Source organism: Hermetia illucens, chromosome 3 (genome assembly GCF_905115235.1).
Source record: "Hermetia illucens chromosome 3, iHerIll2.2.curated.20191125, whole genome shotgun sequence".
NCBI classification, from domain to species: Eukaryota; Metazoa; Arthropoda; class Insecta; order Diptera; family Stratiomyidae; genus Hermetia; species Hermetia illucens.
Window position 1 is genome coordinate 152,361,105 of NC_051851.1, and position 25,449 is coordinate 152,386,553.

The window sequence follows — 25,449 nt, forward strand, 5'->3', positions numbered from 1 at the left end:
AAGTAACATTTTTTTCTTCAAAATGGGTTAGAAAACTGGCCGTTTTGAAGTGGTGAATGCCAAAACAATTCATAACTTCCTGAGATAGTTGCAGGAGGGCGTGTAATAAGAAAAAAGCATTTGAATAGTTACACTATGGTTACGGCAAGATTTCATTTCATTCAAAGTAGCAATCATCGCCAGCCATATCTCTGGTAAATTGTGGATACCCTTTCAGAAAAATTGCTTATCTTTTAAACTGAACTAGTCATTTTTGGACACGTGTCGTGGATGCAAAAAAAAAAAATGGGCGACAAATTTGTTGAGTAAGCTACATGGCAAAATATTTGCCCAGTTGAAGTACCATTATTTTTAGGCGGGGTTTTCTCTATGTAACGGCGCATTGTCTCTATGTAAGGGTTCATCATCATCATCAACGGCGCAACAACCGGTATCCGGTCTAGGTCTGCCTTAATAAGGAACTCCGGACACCCCGGTTTTGGGCCGAGGTCCACCAATTCGATATCCCTAAAAGCTGTCTAGTGACCTGACCTATACCATCTCTCCATCTCAGGCAGGGTCACCCTCGTCTTCTTTTTCTATCATAGATATTGCCCTTATAGACTTTCCGGGCTGGATCATCCTTATCCATACGGATTAAATGACCCGTCCACCGTAACCTGTTGAGCCGGATTTTATCCACAAGTAGACGGTCGTGGTCTCGTTCATAGATTTCGTCGTTATGTAGGCTACGGAATCGTCCATCCTCGTGTAGGGGGCCAAAAATTCTCCGGAGGATTCTTCTCTCGAACGTGGCCAAGAGTTCGCAGTTTTTTTGCTAAGAACCCAAGTCTCCTAGGAATACCTAAGGACTGGCAAGATCATTGTCTTGTACAGTAAGACCCTTGACCTTATGGTGAGACATTTTGAACGAAACAGTTTTTGTAAGCTGAAATACGCTCTGTCGGCTGCACAGAAACGCGCGGATTTCATCACCGTAGCTGTTATCGGTTGTGATTTTTGACCCTAGATAAGAGAAATTTTGGACGGTCTCAAAGTTGTAGTCTCCTATCTTCATTGTTTTCGTTTTACCAGTGCGATTCGATGTTGTTCGTTCTTTTGGTTTTTGGCGCTGTCGTTGCCACCATTTACTTCGTCTTGCCTTCATTGATGTGCAGCCCAAGATGTCGCGCCGATCGCCGCCTGCTCGGTCTGGGTGAAGTTAGACTGTACATCTCGGGTTGTTCTTTCCATGATGTCGATATCGTCAGGATAGGCCAGTAGGTGGGTGGATTTGAAGAGGATGGGGCCTCTCGCATTTGCATCAGCATCACGGATCACTTTCTCGAGGGCTAGGTTGAAGAGGACGCATGATTGGGCATTCCCTTGTCTTAAACCGTTGTTGATGTCGAATGGTCTTGAGAGTGATCCCGCTGCTTTTATCTGGCCTCGCACATTGGTCAGGGTCAGCCTAGTCAGTCTTATTAGTTTCATCGGGATACCGAATTCTCTCACAGCCGCGTACAGTTTTACCTTGGCTATACTATCATAGACGGCTTTAAAGTTGATGAAAAGATGGAGCAACTGATGTCCATATTCCAACAGTTTCGCTTGTCGTAGAGAGAAAATCTGATCTGTTGCTGATGTGCCTGGAGTGAAGCCTCTTTGGTATGGGTCAATGATGTTCTGAGCGTATGGAGCTATCAGGCCTAGCAAGATAGAGGAGAATATTCTATACATGGTACTCACCAACGTAATACCTCTATAATTGCTGCACTCCGTGTTATCCCCCTTCTTATGTATGAGACAAATAATGCCTCTTTGCCAGTCGTCGGTGTTGATTCGCTGTACCATACTTTGAGCATAAGTTGATTAACCACTTGGAGTAGTTAGTTATTTAGTTTAGTTTACTGAGGGGAGCTACAGCTCCGAGCACTCAGGCCCTTGTTAGGCCCATTGTACTATCTCCGTAAATCGCCTATTCAGTGGCTTCCCGCCTACGGTGTTCGCATGCTTTAGCGAATCTGAGAACATTCTCCAGAGGCAGAGAGTGTACAGATTCTTCATTGAAGGAAACCTTGCCAAGGTGTCTTCGTCTGAGATCTTAGGATGCCGGGCAGCTGCATAAAAAGTTCAGGGCCGTCTCCTCCTCCTCCTCCTCATATTGGCTGCACATAGCCGAAACCACTACCTCAATCTTTTCCATGTGGTAGTTTAAGGAGCAGTGTCCCGTTATAAGCCCTACTAGGGTTCTCATGTCCCACTTCTTAAGGGACAACAAAAATGCGGCTCTAGTGTCCCTAGGCTCTTTCACAAGGATTTTCGCCTGCCGGCAAGAGTCTAAATTTCTCCATTCGAGAGTAGACTTGATAGTAGATGGTCGGATTAAAAAAGCTGGTTCTGGCCCCACCATTGTGGATGCAGACCCTCGGCGAGCCAGTCTGTAAGCCTCCTCATTACCAGCGATGTTGGAGTGCCCCGGCACCCAGATCAGTGGAGAAAGAACCCCTCCCTGTGAGCAGCCCCTGATACATTCTGCTTCAATAGCCTTCAGGCCGACCGATATCTGGATTTTTCTCCATTCTAGCATGTGAAGGATCCAACTGATTAGCAGCGGTTCGATGCCATGCTGTCTTGCCGCATCACAAATTGCCGCGAATGAGGCATAATTGAAGACACCTTCGATGTCCATGAATACGCCTAAGGCGTATTCGTTTTCGAACATCGTCTTTTCAATTTTTGCCGTAAGTTCATGGAGTGCTGTCTCCGTGGATTTGCCTTTCTGGCACGCGTGTTGCCTATGGTGAAGTGGCCACTTAGGAATGTGTGTATCCCTTATGAACCGATCTATTAGTCTTTCTAGCCCTTTCAGTAGAAAGGACGTTAGACTGATCGGTCGAAAGCTTTTTGCGTCTGCGTAGGGTTTCCCTGAATAACACCTTCACATCACGCCATTTAATTGGAATATAAACGTATGCGTATGCACGAATATGTAGACCCAGGGCATTCATTCCCTCTATTACTAGCGCAGGAATGATGCCATCCGGACTTGCAGACTTGTATCTATGGAACTCGTTAGATGGCCATTTTACTCGCTCCAGTGATACTAATTTGCATGCCAGATTCCAGTCTCTCGGTTGAGGGCTGTATGCACCTGTTGGCCCCGAGGTTAGATTTTGCATGCTGCCTGGGAAGTGCACTTCAAACAAATGGTTTGCTGTTTCTTCATCGCTTTTTGTGTACTTCTCGTTCTGTAAACGTAAATAACTCAGCTTCTGGCTACATTCTTTAACTAGAATCCGCCTCAGCTTTGAGGTTGCCTCAAGAGAGTTAGTCTCTTCGCAAAAGCGTTTCCATGATGATTGTTTAGCCGATCTTATGCTCTTCTTTAGAGCCTTCTGTGCCTCTTTATAGCGATTCCAGCTAGTGCCTGAATCACTCTTCAGAGTACGATCGAGGAGCATCCTTGTCATTCTCCTCTGTTTTCCCAAATCCAAGTTCCACCATGGTATTTTGCCCTTGTTTGGCATCTTGAGTGGACAGCTTTCTTCGAAAGCCTCTCTCATGCTAGTTGTGATGTGGTTGTCTTCTCAATTCCAGCAATGGATTTGATGCGCTTCCCAGGGATCGTGACTCGGGCGCTCAATTCTACTTTATACATCACCCAATCTGTCTTCCGCGGATTCCGAAATGGAGTGGGAGCAGGTGGATCCATGCCCATTATGAAATCAATGCGTCTGTGATCCGAGAGTGTAATATCGTTTGATACTCTCCACTCTCCGATCAGAGTCGCGATGTCAGGAGATGCCACCGTGATGCCGATGGCCTCTCGCCTGACCATGTTGAAGAAAGTGGGTTCATTATCCAAATTAAGGATCTGCAAATCGGTTCCTACTAGATACTCCGGTAGTCTCGATCCTCTTGCATTGATGTTGAAATTTCCCCAGCATATGTGGTGAGCGTTGACATCACATCCTGCTATTACTCCCATGCCTCTACTTTTGGCATATTGGATAGCTCTGATGAATCTTCCGCTGGGAACGTCTTCTGCGTCATAGGGGAAATATGCAGAGCACTGTATCTGCCTGTTGATTTTTTATGATTAGCTTAGCCGATATGGGTGTCACCACCACATAGATCGTCAATCAAATTAGCCTGGAAGCCTTTTGAGACTACCATGCAGGAGCGGGGTCGATCGCTTCCATTGGCATACAGCAGGTCAACATGTTGGACGTGTAGGCCCCTGACTACCCCAACAACAACCCACGGTTTTTGTATGAGGTACATAAATGTCTTGCAGCTATTGATCCGACGACTGATAAGTGCAGTCGCCGCTTTACAATGTTGCAAATTTATTCGGGAAATGTGGCACCTCATCTACGTTTCAGATGAAGATGTCGAGGGCTGCACGTCCCCTTCAATGGTTTTAGGAGCCGACACTTGTAACGTGATTTTTCCCAAATTTTCTTAACACTGGGTTCGGGAACGCCGATAGTTGAAAAATTTCCTGGCCTATCGGCTCTCTCTCCTGTTTTGCTGCCTAGCAGCAACCAGGTGGAATTGTTGAGGTTGTTCTGCACACCAAGTTGTTCCAGGACCCCAGCACCATTCCGCCCTTCTTCTGGAAGAGAAGCACTTTTTGAACAATGGAAGCTCAGAGACCCTTTTCAAGGTTAGTGGCGCACCCTCCTACATATCGTTGAGGGAGGAGCAGTACTGCCTGAGCCACTCGTTCGTATCTTCCTCGGCAAAGTTTAGCCGTAATATTTTACGGTATACACCTAGCGACTCAAAGCAAAGCTTAATGCTTTGCGGGGATGCAGTGTTACAGCTAGGAGGAGTTTCCTTCTAAGCTTTTCGCACTGCTCAGTATTGTAACTGGATGGATTAAAGTCGTCATACAGGACCCATCCATCGGTGTCGATAGCCTTGGCTGCAATTGAAGTCCTAGCCGTTGTCGGACGAGTTCTCTTTGCTACCTTTTGTGTCGAAGAGTTAGGATCGTTCGAGGATCGCTGCCGCAGGTGCCCCGAACGCTCCTTTCCCCTCAACTTTGGCACAGCTCTTGGCTTGTGCGTTGCCCGGAGGCGGTTTGCCCGGAGGCTGTTTGCTGTCCGTGGACAGGTGCTTACCCATGAGCAAGACTTTAGCCTCAGCAGGTGGCGCCGATTGGGCCTGGGGTCAGGAGTGCTGACAGAAGGGGCCTGCTTCAACTCGCACGTTAAGGACTGGGTCCCAATTGGATTGGTTCCCACCTGAGTAAGTGGAGAATCTGAGTCTAGACTCAGGTTCTTCATCGATGAGCTTAGGGTTGCCTCTTCACTCGGGGTTGGGTCGTCACGATCGAGGTTTAATTGTGCTTACTTAGCAGGTTTATGTTTTTTTTGTTTTTTCTTAATTGGTTGCCATGGCCTCAGTTTTATTGGGGAAAGTAGGTCGATCTTGGCGGAGCCGCTTTTTGCCGAGACAACGCTAGTTGAAACTGGGGGTCGCCTGGTACCCAGAGTTCACCTTTTATGGCCACATCTTAACCCTTGTGACCATTCAGCCCTCGGCATGGTAGTCACACCTTGGCTTGGGGTTTTGATTACCTCTTGGCTTCAGGTGTCACCTCCCGTTTCTTAGAGGATCTTCCTTACTGAGCTCCCTCATCACGACAAGGTAGGTAATCGTCGAGGGAGCTGTGACGCTTTACACCACGCTCTAGTGTCATTGTGACATAGTTGACTGTTGTCAAAATATTGGGAGACTAATCGTGTAGCAGCGGATCTCCAATACCAATAATCCATGTCATTATACGACTTCATATAAAAATTTTCGTATCTAGGTTTCCGTTTAACGCCTTGTTGTTCCTCTGGTTTTCATTATACTTTCCTCGAATATTGAAGAAAATATTTTTCACTCCGAAAGTAATCAAAATCTTTGTTTATAAACTTGCAAGTGTAAATATTCGAACGAGCTTGGAGGGAATTTTTGGAGGAAATTCACTTCACCTGATTTTCTCGCTGAAAACCGACGTCCGTTAAATGATTGAGTACTCAATTTTTTACTGGAATCGAGCAGACCAATTTTTTTTTGGAATCTCAATAAAGATTCAATCGGATATTCACATTAAAACAAGATGAAGCGTTTAATACATTTCTCATCTGCGCTTCCAAGATGCTGAAATCTTTTCTTCACCTTACCAAATTCAACGAATCTTTCGATTTTAGGCTTTGTGTAGATAAAAGTAGTTTTATAATCTCTGAATATTGATGATCTCTAGCTTTGGGATGTGGTAGGCCACATGAAATGCGTCATTCTAAAAATAAGAATGTATCTGCGTCTGTATGATGATTATGTTTATGCAAAATAGATACTTCTTTCAAATTTGTGTATCTAATATATTTGAAGATTGTCTTAACATAGATTTTTTTCTTCTTTCTTTTCAGATATTAACTTTGCAACATGGCAAACTTCATTGGTTGCATGTTGTTGCAAAGGATCCTATGGCCTAGCATAATAGTTGCATGTGAGTATCTTTCCACAGTTTGCTTTGGAATTTCAAAAAATTAAATGAAGTCTAATGTGATAACCCATTCTTTATTCAATTTGTCGGTCGGTGTGAAGCGTCTTGATCATGTCCACTATCTCATGAGCAGGGAATTGTCCAATTGAATTATACATTCCGCCTCGAACTCGACAAGTCATTTATTTGAACATTGACCTTTCCATAGCATGGTTTCATGCGGATTACAAAACATTTCTCATAGTGAATCAGTGCATCTCCGACGGCATTCATAATTGCTGGCACTATCACTGTCTTGCGGCTTAATCAAATATTGTTGATAAACTAATTGACTTATGTCTGAGAGTTCAAAAGTTTTAATTTTTCTTGGAGTATGATTGCAGAGTTGCGAGGCATGTTTCCTTGTGGTTTGCAATGTTAGTCAGAACAATATGTAGGCGAATATGTTCCAAATTTAGAATCAAATTGTCATTATTGAAGGCAATTCATAAAGAATGAATAACTAGTGTAATTACAGTCATGGTATGAACCAAGCTCCAATTTTTCAAGGACCAGACAGCGTCGATCCTATCACTGGTCCCCGCAAGATCAAAAGGCCAGTCTACTGTAGAAAGTACCTCTTCTTATGAGCCTGGAGCTATCAAAAACGCTGGTACTGAATTTGAAAACTTTGACTTTTAAAAAACATAATAGAACTTGGAAACCTATAATAAATTGCCAAAAGATGAGACTGAAGGATATGTTACGTAATTTTTACTATCTTAAAATGTAGGGCATCTGTTTCTTAAGGGCAGCCAAATATTTAGGTTTCCTACTTTCAGTGCTCTTCCCTATCAAGCACAACTCGAAAGTAAACATCCCTTCAATTTAAGAGCGTGGTGATCAAAAGAGTAAAAAACCCTGCCTCTCTCTCTCTCTCAATCTCGTTCCCTGGGTACGAATCCTAGTTTGCATAGATGTTTGCATTCGTTGTTCCTGCTATGAACCTATCACCTGAATAGCTGTGAGTATGTTGATAATGAAATTGAATCATAGAACTGGAAGGGGGGGAGGCAACAAAAAAAGGACTGCGTGGATGTCCTACACTCCGCAAAGAGTGAACAGGAGAAATACAATTGAAGGGATCAAGGGACCAACCACGATTGAAAAGAAGCTTCGAGGAACTGGACATTAATCCAAGATTAATGTATATAGAAACGGATAGCTCGGGAGAGTCCGCTGTTAAAATTAGCCCAAAATATCTTCAACGAATTTGATAGTGACTTCCATTACTCGTCGTGGTCGAGGCTCTGCAGCCCAATTCGGGCCTTGAGTTTCAGGATTTTCTTCCTCCAACTATCTCGATTCGTCGCTTGTGTCCTTCAATTTCGAAATCCGAACAAAGATCCGTTGTTTTCGTCAAGAAAATCTGCCCATCGCTTTCGAGGCGTTCCTACTGGTCTTCGTACTTCTGCTTTCTCTTCGAATATCTTTTTATCTTTTTAGGTATCCGAGTGTCGTCAATCCAACCCATTGCAACTTTCGAAGTTTGATTAATTTGGAGATTTCAATTGGTCGTTCTTTCGTTTAGTTCCTATTATTTTCCCCAGGGTCCTCCTCTCGAGGGTATTGAGCAGTTTTTCGGGAGTTTTTTGTGTTAGGGTCCAGGTCTTATTATCGTTTTGTATAGTCGTAGCTTCGCTTTCCTGTGTATGCAGCTGGGTTTGAAAACCGACAGGACCGAGTAGAAGGCTCTGTTGGATTTTATCATGTTTCACTCAAATTCGATTCTAAAACAAACTTCTGAAAATGCAGTGTTTTCGATGTGAAGTATTGCGGGGAATATTGGGCCCTATTAGGGTTGAAGAAGCCTGGTGACCGCGTTAGTTAGAATTCATTAAGCTATTGTACAATGTACCAGCCATGTCAAGGGTAAAAGCGAATGAAGTGCCAAATGCAAGGAAAACGCCCAATTGAGAGCAGAGGAAAAGATGGGAGAACGTAATTGGGTCGATTGTGGATTTTGCGAATAGGAGGAGGTAGTTGCAAGATCAAGATGATTGGAGGATGCCGCGGGTGGAGGCCAAGACTCGATTAGGACTGTTACACGGTCGATGATTATGAAGAAAAGCGTAAAGGTCTGTGAGTCATAGTCAAACAACATTTTTGTTTTCCTTACTGCCTGGCATATTTTAGCACGTCTACTTCTCATTGCAAATGACGCCCAATGTGCCATATGTTCGCAACGTTTCATCACGATAAATTTCTGGAAGATAGTCCTCTCGGGCCGCAAGTGTTCCTAAGCCCCATTTCCTCATCTCATCTTATAGACTAAAGTTTCCTATCCACTTCTGTGGTAGCAGATCTCAAGAGTTTGTCTTTTGTTTTATTCGTCTTGCGGCTTATTGTTGCCTAGGTAATTGCCTTCCACAAGTCTCCGGATTTAGGGGTTTTTTAGACTTTATCTGAGATGACAAGTTCTTTTTTCGTCAGGATACAGTGACGGGTGAAATAAATCTTGAGGTAGTTTTCTTTAGCCGTTCCAATAAGATTGAATCCTCGCGATTCTCTCTCTGACGAGGAGTAACTCAGTCTGGGCCACTAATTCGATATTCTTAAAATCGTTTGGCACATCATTTGAAGTAGGGTCTGCCACGTCTTCTTTTTCTAACAAAGATATTGCCCTTATAAACTGGATTATCTTCACCCATACGGATTAGGTAAGCAGGACTTCATACATGACTAGATGGTTGTAATATCGTTCATAAATTTCCTCATTTTTGAGATTTTGTTGAAAAGAAAACCTTATCAAAATCGGTCTACTATTTGTCTGGCTGTCGCACGCACTTGTATAAAAAACGGTTACTCCTATTGACATTAGAGCTGCGCTAAACATTGCCTTAGTAGGTAATGTAGGTAATATGATATCGTATCACTTTTAAAAAAGGTGATATTATAGAGTATAGAGTACGTGCAAGAGGAGTACAATAGTTTCACATTCAAAAACCAGGGAATCTTAATTTCTGCAAACGAGCAATACTTTACTTAGATGTTATCTTTGCTTGGCATAGCTAAAGTTTGCCTATCATCTTTTCACATCAAAACTGTCCGCTGGAACAGATTGGCAACTGATAGTTAATCAAAGTGAAATTATGCGGTGTTTCCAACGATTAATTAATTAAAATAATAAAACTTGTTGTTTCTTTTTCGTTGGTGTGGGTATTTATTCTTGCAAATACCGATATTTCGGGAACCACTTGTTCCCTTCATCAGTGCAAACCTTTGTTTGTTGCACTGATGAAGGGAACAAGTGGTTCCCGAAATATCGGTATTTGCAAGAATAAATACCCACACCAACGAAAAAGAAACAACAAGTTTTATTATTTTAATTGATAGTTAATGTTAGCACTCAATAGTCGTCTCAGACGCTTGTACTAGGAAATATTACGTAGCCCAACGCCATATAGCAGCCGGCACTTATTCTAATCCAAAAGCCAACCCTAAGCCAGCCTAAAGCAAGGCCAAAGCGAACTTGAAAACAGTTCAAAAGTTAGCCCAAAACAACTCAAAGCCAACTTAAAGCAAACGCAAAGCCAGTTCGAAAACATTCCACAAATCAGCCCGACGCCAACCTAAAGCAAACCTGAAGCCAACCCGAAACTTGTCAAAAAGTCAGTCGGAAACCAGTCCAAAAGTCAGCCCGGAGCCAACATAAAGCACGTTTAAAGCCAGCCCGATACTCGGCGTCGTCATCGACAGCTGCCGCCGCGACTTGTAATATAGGTGATGCTATATTACAACATCACTTTTGTAAAGCGATGATGCTTGGTAATTGGATGATGTTGGGTAATGAGATGCTTGGTAATGTGATGAATTTAGGTAATGGGACGATGCTTGGTAATGCGATGATTCTAGGTGATGGGACGATGCTTGGTAATGCGATGATGCTAGGTAATGTGGTGGCGCTTGGTAATGCGGTGATGCTTGATAATACGGTGGTGCTTGGTAACGCGGTGATGCTTGGTAATGCGATGATGTTTCGTTATGCGATAATGTTTCGTTATGCGATAATGTTGTAATGTCATACTTTGAAGTGATACTTTAAAGTGATATTATTACATACATCACCTACCAAGCTTTAATCGGCTTGAAATTCGGTAGTCCCCTTGCACATCAGGACAATAATTAACCTCCCATAAGCTTATTTATAATACGGAAAAGACCCTTTTCGTGGTGCTGTAACGAGTAATCACCGTTATGGTTTGGTGGCAGAAGCGGAAAGGCAGGACTTTTTTCTTCCCTCTACATATCCTCCTCTTTTCTCTCCAGGGTGGACCTGGTAAACCAAACTTTACCATGATAACATCAAAATCGCCAATGGGATTTGAGAGGGAACCTTTCGAATCTCCTTTCAAACTCTCCTTTACCACTGTAGGGATGAGGTTAAAATTAAACTGTAAAGTTTTAACATGAATGTGTCTGGATGTCTCACGTGATTAGAGCGCTGGGTTGTCGTAGCGGAAGATCGCGGTTCAAATCTTACTAGTGGAAGAGCGATTTATTATCCTGATTGGATGTCGGATACTAGTCGACTTAGCTGTGAATGAGTATCTGAGTCTAATCAGGGTAATAATCTCGAGCGAAATGCTGACCACATTACCTCCTCCAGTGTCCCGTTACGGTCTTGAATGCCGCATTTTTTTAAGGGGAACTCTGTATCCTTCACAGGATAGGTTTGAAAATTCAAACATGATCATGTTGTTATTTAAAAAATTAGAAGAGGCGTAAGTTTTGTTGGTTTGAGCTCTCTTGGCCTTTGACGCCCTGAAAATGAGTCTCCCTTCGACTTCAGTCTTGCAGAGTTCCTATTTGCCCAAGTCTTAACGCATACATTATGATGCGACACTGATGCAAAAGAGAGAAGAGAGAAGTTCCTATAGTGTATATGTTGTTACTTAGGCTCAGCAAAACTACTGAGCGGGTATGCTTAGCAGCGGTGGAATCAGTTTCGTAAATGTTGAGCGTAATACACACATTCGAAATGGTAATTGACCACGTTTCGCTCTAGTCGTTGATGGACCAGTCAGATCTTCATGATAGACTGGGCAGTCTCTGGGATTCTCGTTCATTATAACACATAGGAAAGGCTCGCAGCATCTTGTACCGGATTCAGTTTTGCATGTACTCGCTAGCGGTGGTAAATGCTTTGAGGTGAAACGGAACCACCGTACATCTGAATATCGATTCACCACATCTTCAATCTGCGGAATATTTGGAGTTGATCAAGCCTATTAGGGATAATTCCAACAAACTTGCTGATCTGCATTTATGCGATAGATTTACCATGCGTTATTGTGAAGTGTGCAAGCTCCCAACCCAGCGCTGCGCCTTCCGGCATTGTGTTTCATTCCTTTTATATTGGTATGATTGTCTTATATTTTAGGTCACAGGACGGAAACATTGGTGCAATATTTTTTCTCGATTCTCTCTTCAAGTATTCAATCGTGGAGCCGACCAGGCAGTTTACCGCGAACGTCTTGACAGAACGCTTTATAAAGAGAATAATGAACTTGAAATCCTCGGAATCCCGCTGTCGATGACGTCTGACAATGCGTTGCAATTTAGTCTGTAGTTTTCAACGATCTTCTGGATCAGTATGGCATCCAACACATTATTATCCTCCCTGCAGGCAAATGCCCCATGTCGTCTTTTGGAAAAACATGGTCACCCATGAGAGTACATAAGACAGCTGAACATCTTTGACGATGTGGGCTTGGAAGTTTTCAGGATAAACTTGCTATCCTTAGGGCACATCTTTAAATGTTAGTTTTTTTGACCAGCACTTGCTGTTCTTAAGTCTTCACATTGAACATATGGAAGAGCAAATCTGCAAGAAGGTTGAATATTTGAGGCGAAATATCGGTGAACGGGGTATTTATATTGATCCTGACATCATACAGCAAGGTCCTGAAAGTTTAACGTGAGTAGCTGACGGGTAGGCATAATCCCATGATCCTCTTCGGACACAGGTTCATTTGGAGACCACAATCGAATCCGGATAGCTGAGTGGTTAGAGCAAAAGGCTGTCGTACGGAAGGTCGCGGTTCAAATCTCGCTGGCGGTAGTGGAATTTGTATCGTGATTTGACGTCGGATACCAGTCGACTCAGCTGTGAATGAGTACCTGAGTCAAATCAGGGTAATAATCTCGGGCGAGCGCAATGCTGACCACATTGCCTCTTAGTGTACCGTTACGGTCTTGAATGAAGTGCTCGAACACACTTCAAGGCCCTGATCCAATATGGATTGTTGTACCAACGATTATTATTATTATAATCGAAGCCCCAACAGTATTGGTTTTTACTGAGAGCAGGTTCATCATGCATACCAGTGGTTGCTATCTAAAACCTTTGCCGCAATGAAGGGGTATTGTGTCCGAGTTGTAAAGCGCTTGAGCCCGGTAATGACAAAATGCGATTCGTGGTGGTTAAAAGACCATCATGGCCGAAGACGACTTAAAGGGGCGAGCTATCCCAAAAACCTAGAAAGCTGACGAAAGCAAACGTCCGCGCGCAAATATTGAAGCTCCATCGAAGTGTACGGTTGACACGTATTTACACCCTTCTGTGCTAGCCAGGCTCGGGAATGTGGGAAGGGGTCCTTCGAGCACTTCAATCCCTTGTAGTAGAGTATTAGGTAAACTAAGTCGAATTAAAAGGATCGCAAGAATTCGTCTGCGTTTGGAATCAGAAAATAAAGTGAGGATGAAGCAATGAGGACGGAACGTCACAGCTTTTAACCGACTGCCTCCATATTACATCAAAGGTTCATCTCACCTGCCACTTTATCCCAATGAAGAAGAAAGAATATCCAATTTTTCATTGATTGATTATTCACTCAAAGGTAGAGACAAATTTTCCTCAGATGCTCGGACGGCAATACCTTTCAACATTTAGCCGCAAAGGCCCGTAGATACAGAGACTTCTTCAAGGCAATCACCTAAGAGACGCTAAGTTTCAAAGACAATCACAAGAAACGATCAGCTCTTGTGGTATACTACCAAGGATAGGACAGGAAACTCTATAAGGTGGGAAGGGAAAATGAGGCATAGAAACACTTGCTTGTGGGGAAAAAGGCGTGAAACCTAAAATTTGAATGTGGTTAGGTTGTTTGAGCACTTCGATCCCTCGTGCAAAAATTCACGTGTCCCTTCCGTTGCGTGGGCGCGGCACTTATTTTTATTTTCAGGTTTAGCTTGCGTGTTGATCATTCGATAGACTCGCCTGAATCCCCTTTTTGTTTATTTTTTAAGATTCGGTGCGGACCTACGCATCGCAAAGGACATGTGAATTTCTGCACAGTGACACATGAAGGATCCAAGTGGTCAGAAGATCCCCTGTCCACACATTCCCGAGCCTGGCTAGCACAGAGGCGAGCAAGCGTGTGTCGATTAAGCACTTCGATGGACTTTTAATATTGGCGGGTGGACTTTCACGGTCAATTTCGCCATCTTTTTAGGTTTTTTGGGATAGCTTTCCCCTCTTGGTGGTTTCGGGTCTCGTAGGATGGTCCTTTGACCACCGCCAATCGCATTTGGTCATTATAGCCCAGAACGAATTCTGCTTGTGATATAGTATGGCTGTAACCACAACCATCAAGAAACTCCCATAAGGAGACCGCAATTAACTGGACCGAGAACATATCCCCCAGGAATTCTTCTGGAACATGTGCTCTCAGGGCCATCTCAGTCCCCATGGTACCAGATAACTTTCGGTGCGCTTCGTACCAGGGGCCACTTCAGATGAGTCCCATTGCAGACTAGGATCTGATCGCCCTCCTTGAGTACGTGGGGACGACACGCCAAATTGGATCAGAAGTTCGTCAAAGCGAGAGTCATAGGACGAGTCGAAAGGATTCATTATGACCATCTTGACCTTTCATCGAGGAGGTTTAGGAGAGCCAGTTGACACTATTATCCGCGGTTTTGTGGCATGGATATCATTTTGTTTTGCTATTGTCCTCCAAAGAGCTGTGTTACCTAGTGTTATTAGGTAGTTAACTATTATTGCGAAAGAATTGTTTAACTTTTGGACGGATTGCACATTTTCGGAGTGTAGTTTCTAGAATGTTCCGTGTTTGCCCAAAAAATCTTTGTGCATTTTTACAGAAACACTTTGTTTGCATTTGCATTAATTTCCTATTCCTTTATTTACAGGTGCTTTTATGCGGCCAACTGGAATTTCTTTTGTATATCTACTCATGTTTTTTATATCACCATTTATTCCTGTCGCAACGCCAAAAAATATCAGAGGTAGGTTACCTTTCTGAACCCGTCACTATTGAAAAAAATATTACCCTCTTGCCCTCCATTTCAGGATCTGTGGGTGCATATTTCATAGTATGGATAGCATTAACATCACTCCTTATATTATTACATATAGGACTGCAAATAGCTGTATTAGTGTTAGGATTTGAAAATATTATTGGAAAATGTTCATTTTTAGAAATTTTGCTAAGGCACATCGGATTTATACACTTAATGAATTTACAGTAAGTAACGATGCAGAATTAACCTCTTTCACGGAACCCAGTTTCAATGAAACTTTCTTCCAAACAGACCATTGGCAATAGCTGAATGGGTCGTACCTGAAGTCTTGGCCTTTGCTGCGTCCGTCATTTTATATGTCATACTAAAGAAAATAGTGGTAGATACGAACGAAGAGGAAGAAGTAACCGATGTTGTGGTTCGCGATGGTAACGTTGAAGAGGGCTTCCGGCAATTGCGAGCTAACAAAGAGGATACTATTGCCTCGAGTGTCATAGAAAAGTTACAATTAATAGGTGAGTGTTAATTTTTTGTTTCGTCAATTTGAGGCTCGTGCTCACTCTTGTTTTTATGTTTCAGGTCCTTATATTTCCTTGGCAGCGATATTCTTAGCTGCTGTTCTGCGTCCATCTGTCCCAGGAGGATTGTATTTTTTAATTTTTCTTGGAGGTGGCACATATTGGGCTTGTTATAAAAGCTTTGGTCGGTAAGGATCGACTCACATTCAGAGAAGTATCTTTTCTTCTAAATATTGATATCTTTTGTATTTCAGCGCTTTCCGGATTGTTTTGCAAATTCTTTTGGTTATCATCGTAGCACATTCAATTGCAATATTTACTTATCAAACACCTTGGCCTCAGCAGTTCCTAGCAAATTCTAGTTTGCCTGCAAGGTAAGTTTTTCTAGGATTTTCAGTATTTCAATAGTCAAGAGATCCTTTGTATTGAAAAGTGGATTGAATACGAGGTTAGAAAATGAAGTAAAAAGACTTATTTTATTACCGCGCTTGTGGTAAACTTGCAACCTTCAAATTCCCTTCCCCTTCCTCAGCATCCTCCCCCTCTCCATTGGTATATTCACCATCGCTCTAGCTTGTTTAGGTCGCCTGTTGTGTCGTGTTGAGCTGACGTGTGTTGGTGGTGCTCATCACGAAAGTGAAAAAAATAAATCTAGAGCGACGCGTCGCGATAAAATTTGGTGTCAGATTGGGCGAAACAGCTTCGGAAACGTAGGCTAAAATTGTAAAACTGCATGGTGATAGTGCTCTTAGTCGTACCCAGGTGTTTCAATTGCATAAAGAGTTTAAGGAGGGGCGTGAAGGCGTGGAAGACGAAACGCGGAGTGGGAGACCAGTCGAGGTGCGGACTGACGCGAATGCGGAGCGTGTGCGCGCCCTAATCCGTGAACATCGGCGTTTAGCAGTTCAAATGTTGGCCTCGGAACTGGGTATGAACCGTGAAACAGTCAGACAAATTTTTACAGGCGATTTCGGGATGAAAAAGTTGTGCGCGAAGATGCAGACGTCGCAGACTGTTTGGAACAAGTGGAAAACGATCCCACGTTGCTTGATCGAGTTATTACAGGCGATGAGAGCTGGTTTTTCCAATACGACCCGGAAACCAAACACCAAAGCTCACAATAGTTATCTTCGCACGCCCGAAAAAAGCTCGCATGAGCAAGTCGAAGGTGAAAACGTTGATTATTATATTTTTTGATATGCCACGCTGTGACTTTTGTTGTTCCCTAGAACAAGATCGGTGGTCAAAGGAATCCATTTTGAGTCAATTACGAACATCCAAGCAGCCGTGATGAGGGTACTCGCGGACATTCCAGTCGAAGCGTTCCAGAAATGTTACGAAGAGTGAAACGCGCTGGAATCGCTGTATAGCTGCCCAAGGGGACTACTTTGAAGGGGATGGCAGAGTTGTAGAATAATTTTTAAATATACGGTTTTTATGGAATCACCCTCATTACTTAATTGTCTACTCTCGTATGCATTAATTTACCACAGTAAAGTAAAAGATATTGTTTAACGTTCGGAAGGGCTGAGCAATGCGAATGGAATGTATGCGAAACTGATTAAAGTTCGTTAAATAGTACTGCTGAAATGAGTATAATGAAAATAAAGGGGAATAGATGTAGAATAGCAAGGTGGAAGAATCAGCGGTGGTGGCTGTATCTTATTTTCTGAGTTTATGAAGGTGGGCAGATTGTCAACTCCGCAGATTAGTCGCTGTATCCTAAAACAATCAAAATCACGATTGTGTCCTAGCCAGGATTGCAAAAAGCAAGGAAACAAATAAGACAGCTCAATAATGACCGCTTGATAGAATTATTCTTAAAATCTGATCGGCTGGAATGATCTGAGAAAATCCCTTTCATCAAAGCAAGAGGAGAGGAGGAAGAAAACTGTTAATTCAACGAATTAACCATCCATTCGTCCCCTCCATCTCTATACTCTTCGTAACAATAAGAACTCGACTGTAATGCGCAATAACGCTACGTCTGCCAGCGGTGTGATTCGCGTCGCTCACAACCCCCGTGCAAAATGCATAGTTAGCAAATGGTATCATGAAGGAGAGACTGAAAACCTATACTCTCGCTTAGAAGCTGGGTAAGGAAGTAAACAATCTCATTATGCTATTGATTCAGCCGCGGACCTACGTTGCTAAAAAGCTGTTGCCACTCATTTAGTGGCTGTTGAGCAAATAGTTTCCTTGAGTCTTCTCCCTTGTACTTCTACTCTTTTATCAAGAACGGCAACGGGAATTACCCCGGCGTTCGCCATCACGACCGGTTCTGAGACAATTTGCAAGCGTTGTACATGTGCCGTAAATCAGAACAGACTGCGTCGCGCTCATTAGAAGACGTCGTCTAGATGCATCCTACAGTTGCCATTAGCTGACTTAAGGCCGGAACTCCAGCTCCAGCGTCGAGATTGGTACCACTACGTAGACGAATTTCCACGCCTTGATGCCCTCCTGGACATGGAAGCTTCGCAGGCAGGTTAATAACTGAACTAACGACAGAGCCAGCTGCAGCGCCACCGGAGTATTCTTTACCACGGCTCCCCCAGTTCAGTGGTTCCACGAATCTCCTTCGCGACGTTCGACGCGTAGGATGAGCGCCGGGCTGGTGCACACCGAAGGGAGTCATCCAGAGCTCACCACTCGTCCACCAACGACACCGGTCATTTCGACGCGAAGGTAATGTCGTGAATTCTTCGCTCCCAGTTTGGTCGCCCAAAAGTTGCGGTGGATCCAGTGTTTGAAACCACAACCCCTGTCCTCGCCGCCATTTTGAGAATCCGTTTCTCTCTGGACTCTACGTGAAACATATCTCATTTAAGTGCCTTGGCATTGAAATCACTTCCGCCCAGTATTCATCCCTCTCTCCCATGATAGGATCCTCCGGAACATCAAGCCTGCGTCGGAAATTCGGCATCATCTTATTCGGTGTTATGTACTGAAAAACATTACCTCTCCAATCCAGGCAAAACCCCTCCCTTCGGCTTTGGCCAAGAGCCCTAGGGCGGGTGCAGTCCCGAACCCAGCTGGCAGCGGCACCTGATAAGCGGGGGTGCCATGAAGGTGGGTTCCTGTTCCGATACTGTTCATTGATGAGTGCAAGATTGCACTCAGGACTCAGGACTCCCAGCATTCTGAACAAAAAATTTCGCCTTATGCCCCACTTGGCCGAGTCTGCGACCTTCTTGTGAGATTCACGGCAGGTTGCAGACGTGGGCCCGTAACATAAACATCTGTAACACTTGGTGCCCGAATTCGTATCCTACATATTACCTAACTAATTTTGGTTTTCTTACGTATTGCTCGGCAACTTCCGAGTTTTTGGCCTGAAGAATTTGCGCGGATTAGTATTAATCGGTGCATTGGATACCTTTGAACATTCGCGCTTGATGGCCTCTTCTAGTTCTTAATTTAAGAATTACGTTGACCCTGTGGTGCGCATGAGACCGTGACTGTATTTGCCACAAACAAGTCGTAACCATCTTGTAATTCGATGTTCCCCACTTAACTGCCATAAGCACTGCACACTACTGAAATTGCGCAAGCAGAGTTGATCTGTCTTTCTGTCAAGTAAGTCTTTCTTCCAACCCCCAAGTGGCGGTCTTGGCGATGCAAGTTCCCTTTCTTCAGCACGTCAATCGTCCCCCAACAATTTTTACTATGATCACAACGCATATCTAGTTTTGGTGTTTGGATTGGTGATCGGTGTTAGCAAACTTCAGATTTTTCTTATTATTGAAACAAATGTAGTTGATCAGTTCCTAGATCGCGCCTTCAACCCCAGTTTCATAGTGATTACTTCATCGTAATCGTGGAGGATGAAAAAGCAGAACAAACGAAGAATGTAAATTGTTTCGATTCGCATAATTTGCTTATTTAAACTAATTTTAACTCACTTTGTTGAATAATTTTTTCTATTTGGATTTGTCATGCTAACATGACATCAGAGCAGCGTTTGGACGAGCTCGACTCTTTCTTGGGTGTTTGTACAGTTGTTTAAATTTGCACAATTTGTAATCGATTTTCGCCGTTAAAAAGTGATTTTAAAATTAAAAGAAGACTTGTGTAACTACTAGGATTCAACCAAAGAAAAAAATTGCAAATTCCCAATTACTGAATTCGAAGTGGCGTTTCGCCAGAAGTCACCCCAAACCCAAGAAGACATACGAATCACTCTCAATAATTTCTGTTGCTTGCTACAACTGTGTAAAAGTTTCTGGAGTGGTCGTCCATGTCTCTGGCTACAGATACCGAACACGGTTGAAATATATGCTATTTTATTGGCTGCAGAAGAATGTTTGCGGCAAATATGGTGGGGTTACCCCATTCGAATAGTCAAGGGCCCGGATCCCTAATAGTGGCGCCAGAGCCAGCATTGGGCATCCGTCCATCCACTGTCAAGTCTACTTTGAAGCAAAAATGACAAGGATTCTCGCAAGCTGAATGAAGAAATTCGAATTCCTTCCGGCAAACGAAAATCTTCGTGGAGAAACCTGGGGCTGCTAGAGCGCTATTTTTTGTCCGTTAAGAAGTGGGACATGACAACCGTAGTGGGATCTTTAACGGGACATTGCTCCTTAAATTACGATATGGGGAAAATGGGCGTGGTGGTATGCAGCCAAGAGGAGGAGGAAGAAATGGCTCTGCACTTCATATACAGTTGCTCGGCCTCTTCAGGTCTGAGGTGAAGACACCTCGGTAAGGTTTTCTTCAATGAAGAATCTGTACACTCTCTGCGTGTAGGAGGTGTTGTCAGATTCGCAAAATTTGGTGAACGTCGTAGGCAGGGGCCGGTGAATATGTGATTTTAGGGGACAGTTCAGTCGACCTAACAATTGGCCTGAGTGCCTGCAGCTGCGGATCTCCCACTAATCTAAGCTAAACTAGCGATTAAAATCTCGATAAGGTGCAATAATATCAAAATAAAATTAACGACCTGATTTGAATTAAGCGATGTTAGGGTCGTATAGAGTTAAGTGGCAACAAAAATCACTACTCTACTACTAGCTGTAAGAGAATAAAGGACGTTTGCAAGCTACATATATATATATATATATATAAAACAAAAAGAGAAAAGCTTAAATAATAACTCAATAATTATTATGTTTTGAACTGAGGTCTTTTTCTCTTTAACTCTCTCCCAGGAAATGCCCGTCCTCCTGAGTGTTAACGGTTCCCCATTACATTTAAAGTGGTAGGGGCCGAACAATTAGATTAGGGTGGGTTGCCGCAGGATCACCATGTTATCGGGCTCTCCATGAAGAAAGAAGGACGGGAGCCACTCGATGTGTGGTTGAGCGAACTCGGGGATAATTCTTTCTGTTGATGCGCGTTTGTTCTTGTTGAATTTGTCTCCAATCACGTTAGGCTTGGGAAAGAAATTTTCAGTGGTATCAACCGGCCTCGAGACTTCACGTTTCTTCTAGAGTAGCTTACCTCGCGTGGGTTCAGGTGTTTGAGTATTGCGTCAAGGCACACGAGAAAATCTTTGTGTCCCGACAGGAAGATAATATTTGTGAATCAAGAAGCCCGGCCCTCATCTCGTCGAGCAGCTATCATTCGGGTTAGCTCTAGCATGGGTCATCCAATTCAAAACGTTATCTCGCGCAGTCGGTGTTCACGACTGGTAAACTTGTCAGGGGAGTTTGGTTGGTTGACACTCTTCATGACCGTATTGGTGTTAAAGTGATGTAACGCCATACTCTCATCATAATAGATTTCCGGGACCAACTACCCAGCCGCAGTTGTCCCTTCGGCAATCGCTGTGGCCTAGAAGAATGAGGCAGTTCTTCCGAGCCTGTAGTCGGACTTCAAATCAAATCTAAAGAGTTCCCTATCTACGGCTCATCTTGCTTTGTCTGTAGGAGCTTTTCGAAAAGGGACCTTAGCCATATATTTTCGTAAGGAAGAGTTTCGCCCGGTGGAGGAATTTTGCTAGCCAGCTAAGAGAGCCATCCGCAGTTCAGTGGGATGCAAGACCATTGGCATCGGACGCTAAAGGGAGCCATTATGGCGCGCGATGAGCCGCCCTGGTCGCAGGTCTTGCCTTTCGTTCTGCTTGGCCTCCGTACAGTCGTTCACGAATAGTTGGCTGCTAGTCCTGTGAATATATTTAAAAAAATTAACAAATTTTAAAAAGCTCTCCAGCATTATCTTCTAAATTATGTATAGAAATAGTGTTCAAAATTATAAAAGAATCGGTGCAAGAATTTTTAGTTATGAGGGGCACCAACTTTGAAAACTTGAGCTGTGGACAAAACGCTCTGAAGTTTTGAACACTAATAAATTTGGTATAAAACTTTCTTTCGCTTTCATAGTTTTATCGGCTTAGCTCACATTGAATCATTGATGTTAGGTCCATAGAGGATGTTGCTATCATCCATGATGCCTAAACCGCCTTTTTGCTCCTGTCCACGACGAATCCTGCATTCTTTAGTCTGTTTTCCAGCTCTTGCCCCCGGTCGGCTTATCACGTCCATTCCTGGGCGGTTGGTCCACTACTAATTCTCATGCCTTGCATGCAGGTTGATAAAGTAAAGAGCCTTCATTGCAGACGCAGGCTACCACATAAGTTGCAATCTCAACGATGATAAAGGTTCCACTCTAGTGCTATGGTGAGAGCTTTCAAATAAGTTGGTTCGAACTCTCATTGTTGCGTAAAACCTACCACACATCGCTCTAGGAGGGCATCTTTGCTCAGATATTCATAGATAGGCTTGATGTCATGCAAAACATCTTTGGGAAAAGTACCATACACTGCGTTTGAATGAATTCAATACATTAGCAACTGCAGTTTTTTGCCATTCGAACCACAGTCTACCATCCTCCTGAGTTTTGCTCCGACACATCTTAATTTTTCACAAAATATTCTTGAAAGACTCTTCATTAAGAAAATAAAAAAAAAAACAAGTGGAGAAACCGGAAGCTAGACGCTTCAGGTATGAAAGGTTTTGTGTATTCCTTTTATAAAGACATTTGAATGTGAATTTGTCCCATTAGTACGTAACACGTAATACACGCATATATTATATGAGAATATGCACTTTCGGGGGATATTGACATTCAAAATCGTAAATTTCCAAAGAAGTGACAACTTTGACCTATTATAACTTTGTTAGTAATAGCGCGATTTCCACCAGAGTATCAAGCTCTATATAATACCCCCTACATTGCTGCAAAATTTCGTGGTGCTAGGATGAACTTAAGGGGGGTCTGCAGCCAATTACTAAAAATTATAGTAATATACTATTATTAACTTTATTTGAAGGGATATCGGTATGAAAGGTATTTCGGGGCCTAGGCACCATATAGTGACAGCCTCTTCATTTTTTTCTGATTTTTCGGTTGAGCAGTTTCGGCCCCCGGAACTCCCCCCTTTCCAACAAATGTCAAAATTAAGACCAGCTTCGGAAAGTCCTAACCGAGACCTTTCACGACTATATTTGGTGAAAAAAAATTTACATCCCCCTTTTGCATGTATGGGGAGCTCTCCTCAAACTTGAAGTATGCGTGAGCGTTCAAAGTTCCCACCTTTCCATCAAATTTTGTATCAGTCGCTGCTACAGTCTCCGAGAAAAATGCGTGTGACGAACAGATAGACAGACAGACAATCCTAATACAGCTCTTAAATTCGCTGTTAAGACCAGACCTGGCTGGTTTATCAGCGTTTTTGAAACATGCATGGTAGAAGGAGTTTTCCCCAACCGGTGGAAGAGGCAAAAACTAGTTCTGCTCCCGAAGCTGAATAAGCATCCAGAACACCCATTATCATACCGACCGATTTGCCTCATCGACACGGCAGGAAAAATGCTCGAAAGGGTCATCTACAACATACTGGTCCCTATCATTGAATATAAGGAGGTACTATCGGAGCGACAATTTGGATTTCGACAAGCCCACTCAACGATCGGCGCCGTAGACGTTGTTTTGAAGCTGGCTCGAAACGCAATGTCGTCTAAAAAATGTTGTGCCGTGGTCACTTTGGACATCAAAAATGCTTTCAATTTCGCTAGTTGGGAATGGATAAAAAGCTCACTGGCTAAAACGGGTGTTCCTAGTTATTTGACTAAGCTCCTCGATAGTTACCTTTAGGAGAGGACACTTTGGCACGACACGGATGAGGGATCCAAGCAACACCGTCACCGCAGGAGTACCATAGGGCTCAGTGTTGGGTCCTCTCCTGTGGAACGTTATGTACAATGGGGTCCTTGTCTTTCCTGTGCCAAAGGAGACCACGATAATCAGTTTCGCAGATGTGGTTGTCGTCGCGAAACAACCCGAAGACGTTGAAGTGTACGTTAACGAAACCATTAGCGCCATAAAAGCGTAGCTGGAGATGGTTCAGCTTGACCTTCCGGAACAAAAGACAGAGGCGGTCTTGATTACCAACTGTAGGGTAATATTCGTGTTGATGGTTACGTCATCACTTCGAAACCGATTATTAAATACCTAGGGGTGATGATTGACGCTTAAATCAATTTCAAGGGACACCTGGACTATGCCTGTGAGAAAGCGGCAAATATTTGCATACCATTAGCGCGGATGATGCCTAAGATGAAGGCCCAAAATACAGTCGCAGATTACTTGTGGCCGGAGTGGTTCGCTCCACACTATTATACGCGGCACCAGTTTGGGAGGAAGCACTAGCGTGTGAGAGTCATCGGAGAAGGGTAAATATGACTTACCGCTTAGTGGCGCTAAGGGTGTGCAGCGCCTTCAGAACAATATCAGGCGAGGCTGCGTGTATTATTGCGGGAATTATCCCGATAGACATTCTGGCAAATGAGACAGGCTGCCTGTACGAGAGAAGGAAAATGAATCCTCCTGAAAAGGATGCAGAATACCGAAAGGCGGCAAGGCGAAAGTCACTGGCGAAGTGGTAGCAACGGTGGGATGACTCGCAGAGGGGTCGCTGGACCCACACTTTGATTCTCTCTATTGAGGAGTGGTTCCAGCGACGACATAAATTAACTACCATTTGACGCAATTCCTGTCAGGACATGGTTACAGGTTACAGGAACTACCTACACCAATTTAGGCTGGATGATTCTCTCATTTATCCTGAATGTGGTTGCACACCTGAGGACCCGGAGCATGTTATGTTCCACTGTCCATGATTTTTCTCAGGGAGGAGGAGCCTGGAAGGCTCCCTGAAAACCAACCTAAACCCACAGAACATCGTCGTGGAAATGTTGAAGTCGGCGGGAAACTAGCGTACGGTGAACTCCTCAATCAAAAGAATACAGACAGACAGTAAACCGATTTTAATAGGGTTTTGTTTTACACAAAACGTTAAAAAGTGACATGAATTTTATCCTTATACTTTGCATAACGTTATTCTATCTATTTGTAATTTTAATTTGGATATTTTCTGAGCAAGAAGTTTGCCACATTTTGCCACTTTTGCCCTTTCACTGCCCGTTTTCACAACTAGTTCTAGATTTCTTATAAATCAGGGAAAAGATATTAGAGATTCCCAAGGAATGTATTCAGAGAAAACAAGTAATTTAGTCTCTATAAAATTGTATTGGTTGAATTTTTTTATAATGCAATTTATTCTTATTACAGATTGTCTGGTCTTGAGCCTTTATTTATTTCTTCTTGTACGAAAGGAGACGACATACGTGTGATTTCCTTCAACGACTCAGTCTATTTCGATTCGTATCTGAATCCCATTGCAATCTTGCTATGCTACTATATTCTGGCGTTGACGTGCAAAAGTCCTGTTTCGAAGACGGTGAGTTGGTTGTTTTCAAATTTAATTTGTTGTTGATAGTTTTACTTTCTAACATAATTGATTTATTACTTCAATTAACCATTTTTACTAACAAAAATCTTAAGGTTGTTCCAGTTGAATATGATATTAATAAAAAAATTAAATGGAGGAATGTCGTTGGGTGAAGATTGTTTTGTTTTTTGTTGATTTTAAAGAGTAATTCACTTTGCATTTTATGATCTTGAATGAATTTTACAAACTAAACTATTGTTTTCCGTTTGGGAGTCCGTACATTGACACATTTCAGGACAACGTATTTATTAGATAAACTTCTATTCAAGCATAATATGTACTCCTAGAATTAGTATTCCCCATGTAGGAGTTGAATTACTTTTTTCTTTGTAGAAATATTATAC

General features: G+C 43.1%; 1 protein-coding gene across 9 annotated transcripts in view; it reads left to right on the forward strand.

Annotated features, from left to right (window-relative positions):
• Nucleotides 1-25,449, forward strand: part of LOC119653264 (piezo-type mechanosensitive ion channel component) — a 111,665-nt gene that overhangs the window by 11,348 nt on the left and 74,868 nt on the right. For all 9 annotated transcript variants that reach the window (XM_038057880.1, XM_038057876.1, XM_038057878.1 and 6 more), the window contains exons 2-8: nt 6,411-6,490; nt 14,681-14,776; nt 14,841-15,015; nt 15,083-15,306; nt 15,371-15,497; nt 15,564-15,683; nt 24,886-25,054. In XM_038057880.1, the coding sequence (XP_037913808.1) occupies nt 6,427-6,490; nt 14,681-14,776; nt 14,841-15,015; nt 15,083-15,306; nt 15,371-15,497; nt 15,564-15,683; nt 24,886-25,054 (975 nt within the window). In that variant the 5' untranslated portion in view covers nt 6,411-6,426. The remainder of the gene's footprint in view (nt 1-6,410; nt 6,491-14,680; nt 14,777-14,840; nt 15,016-15,082; nt 15,307-15,370; nt 15,498-15,563; nt 15,684-24,885; nt 25,055-25,449) is intronic.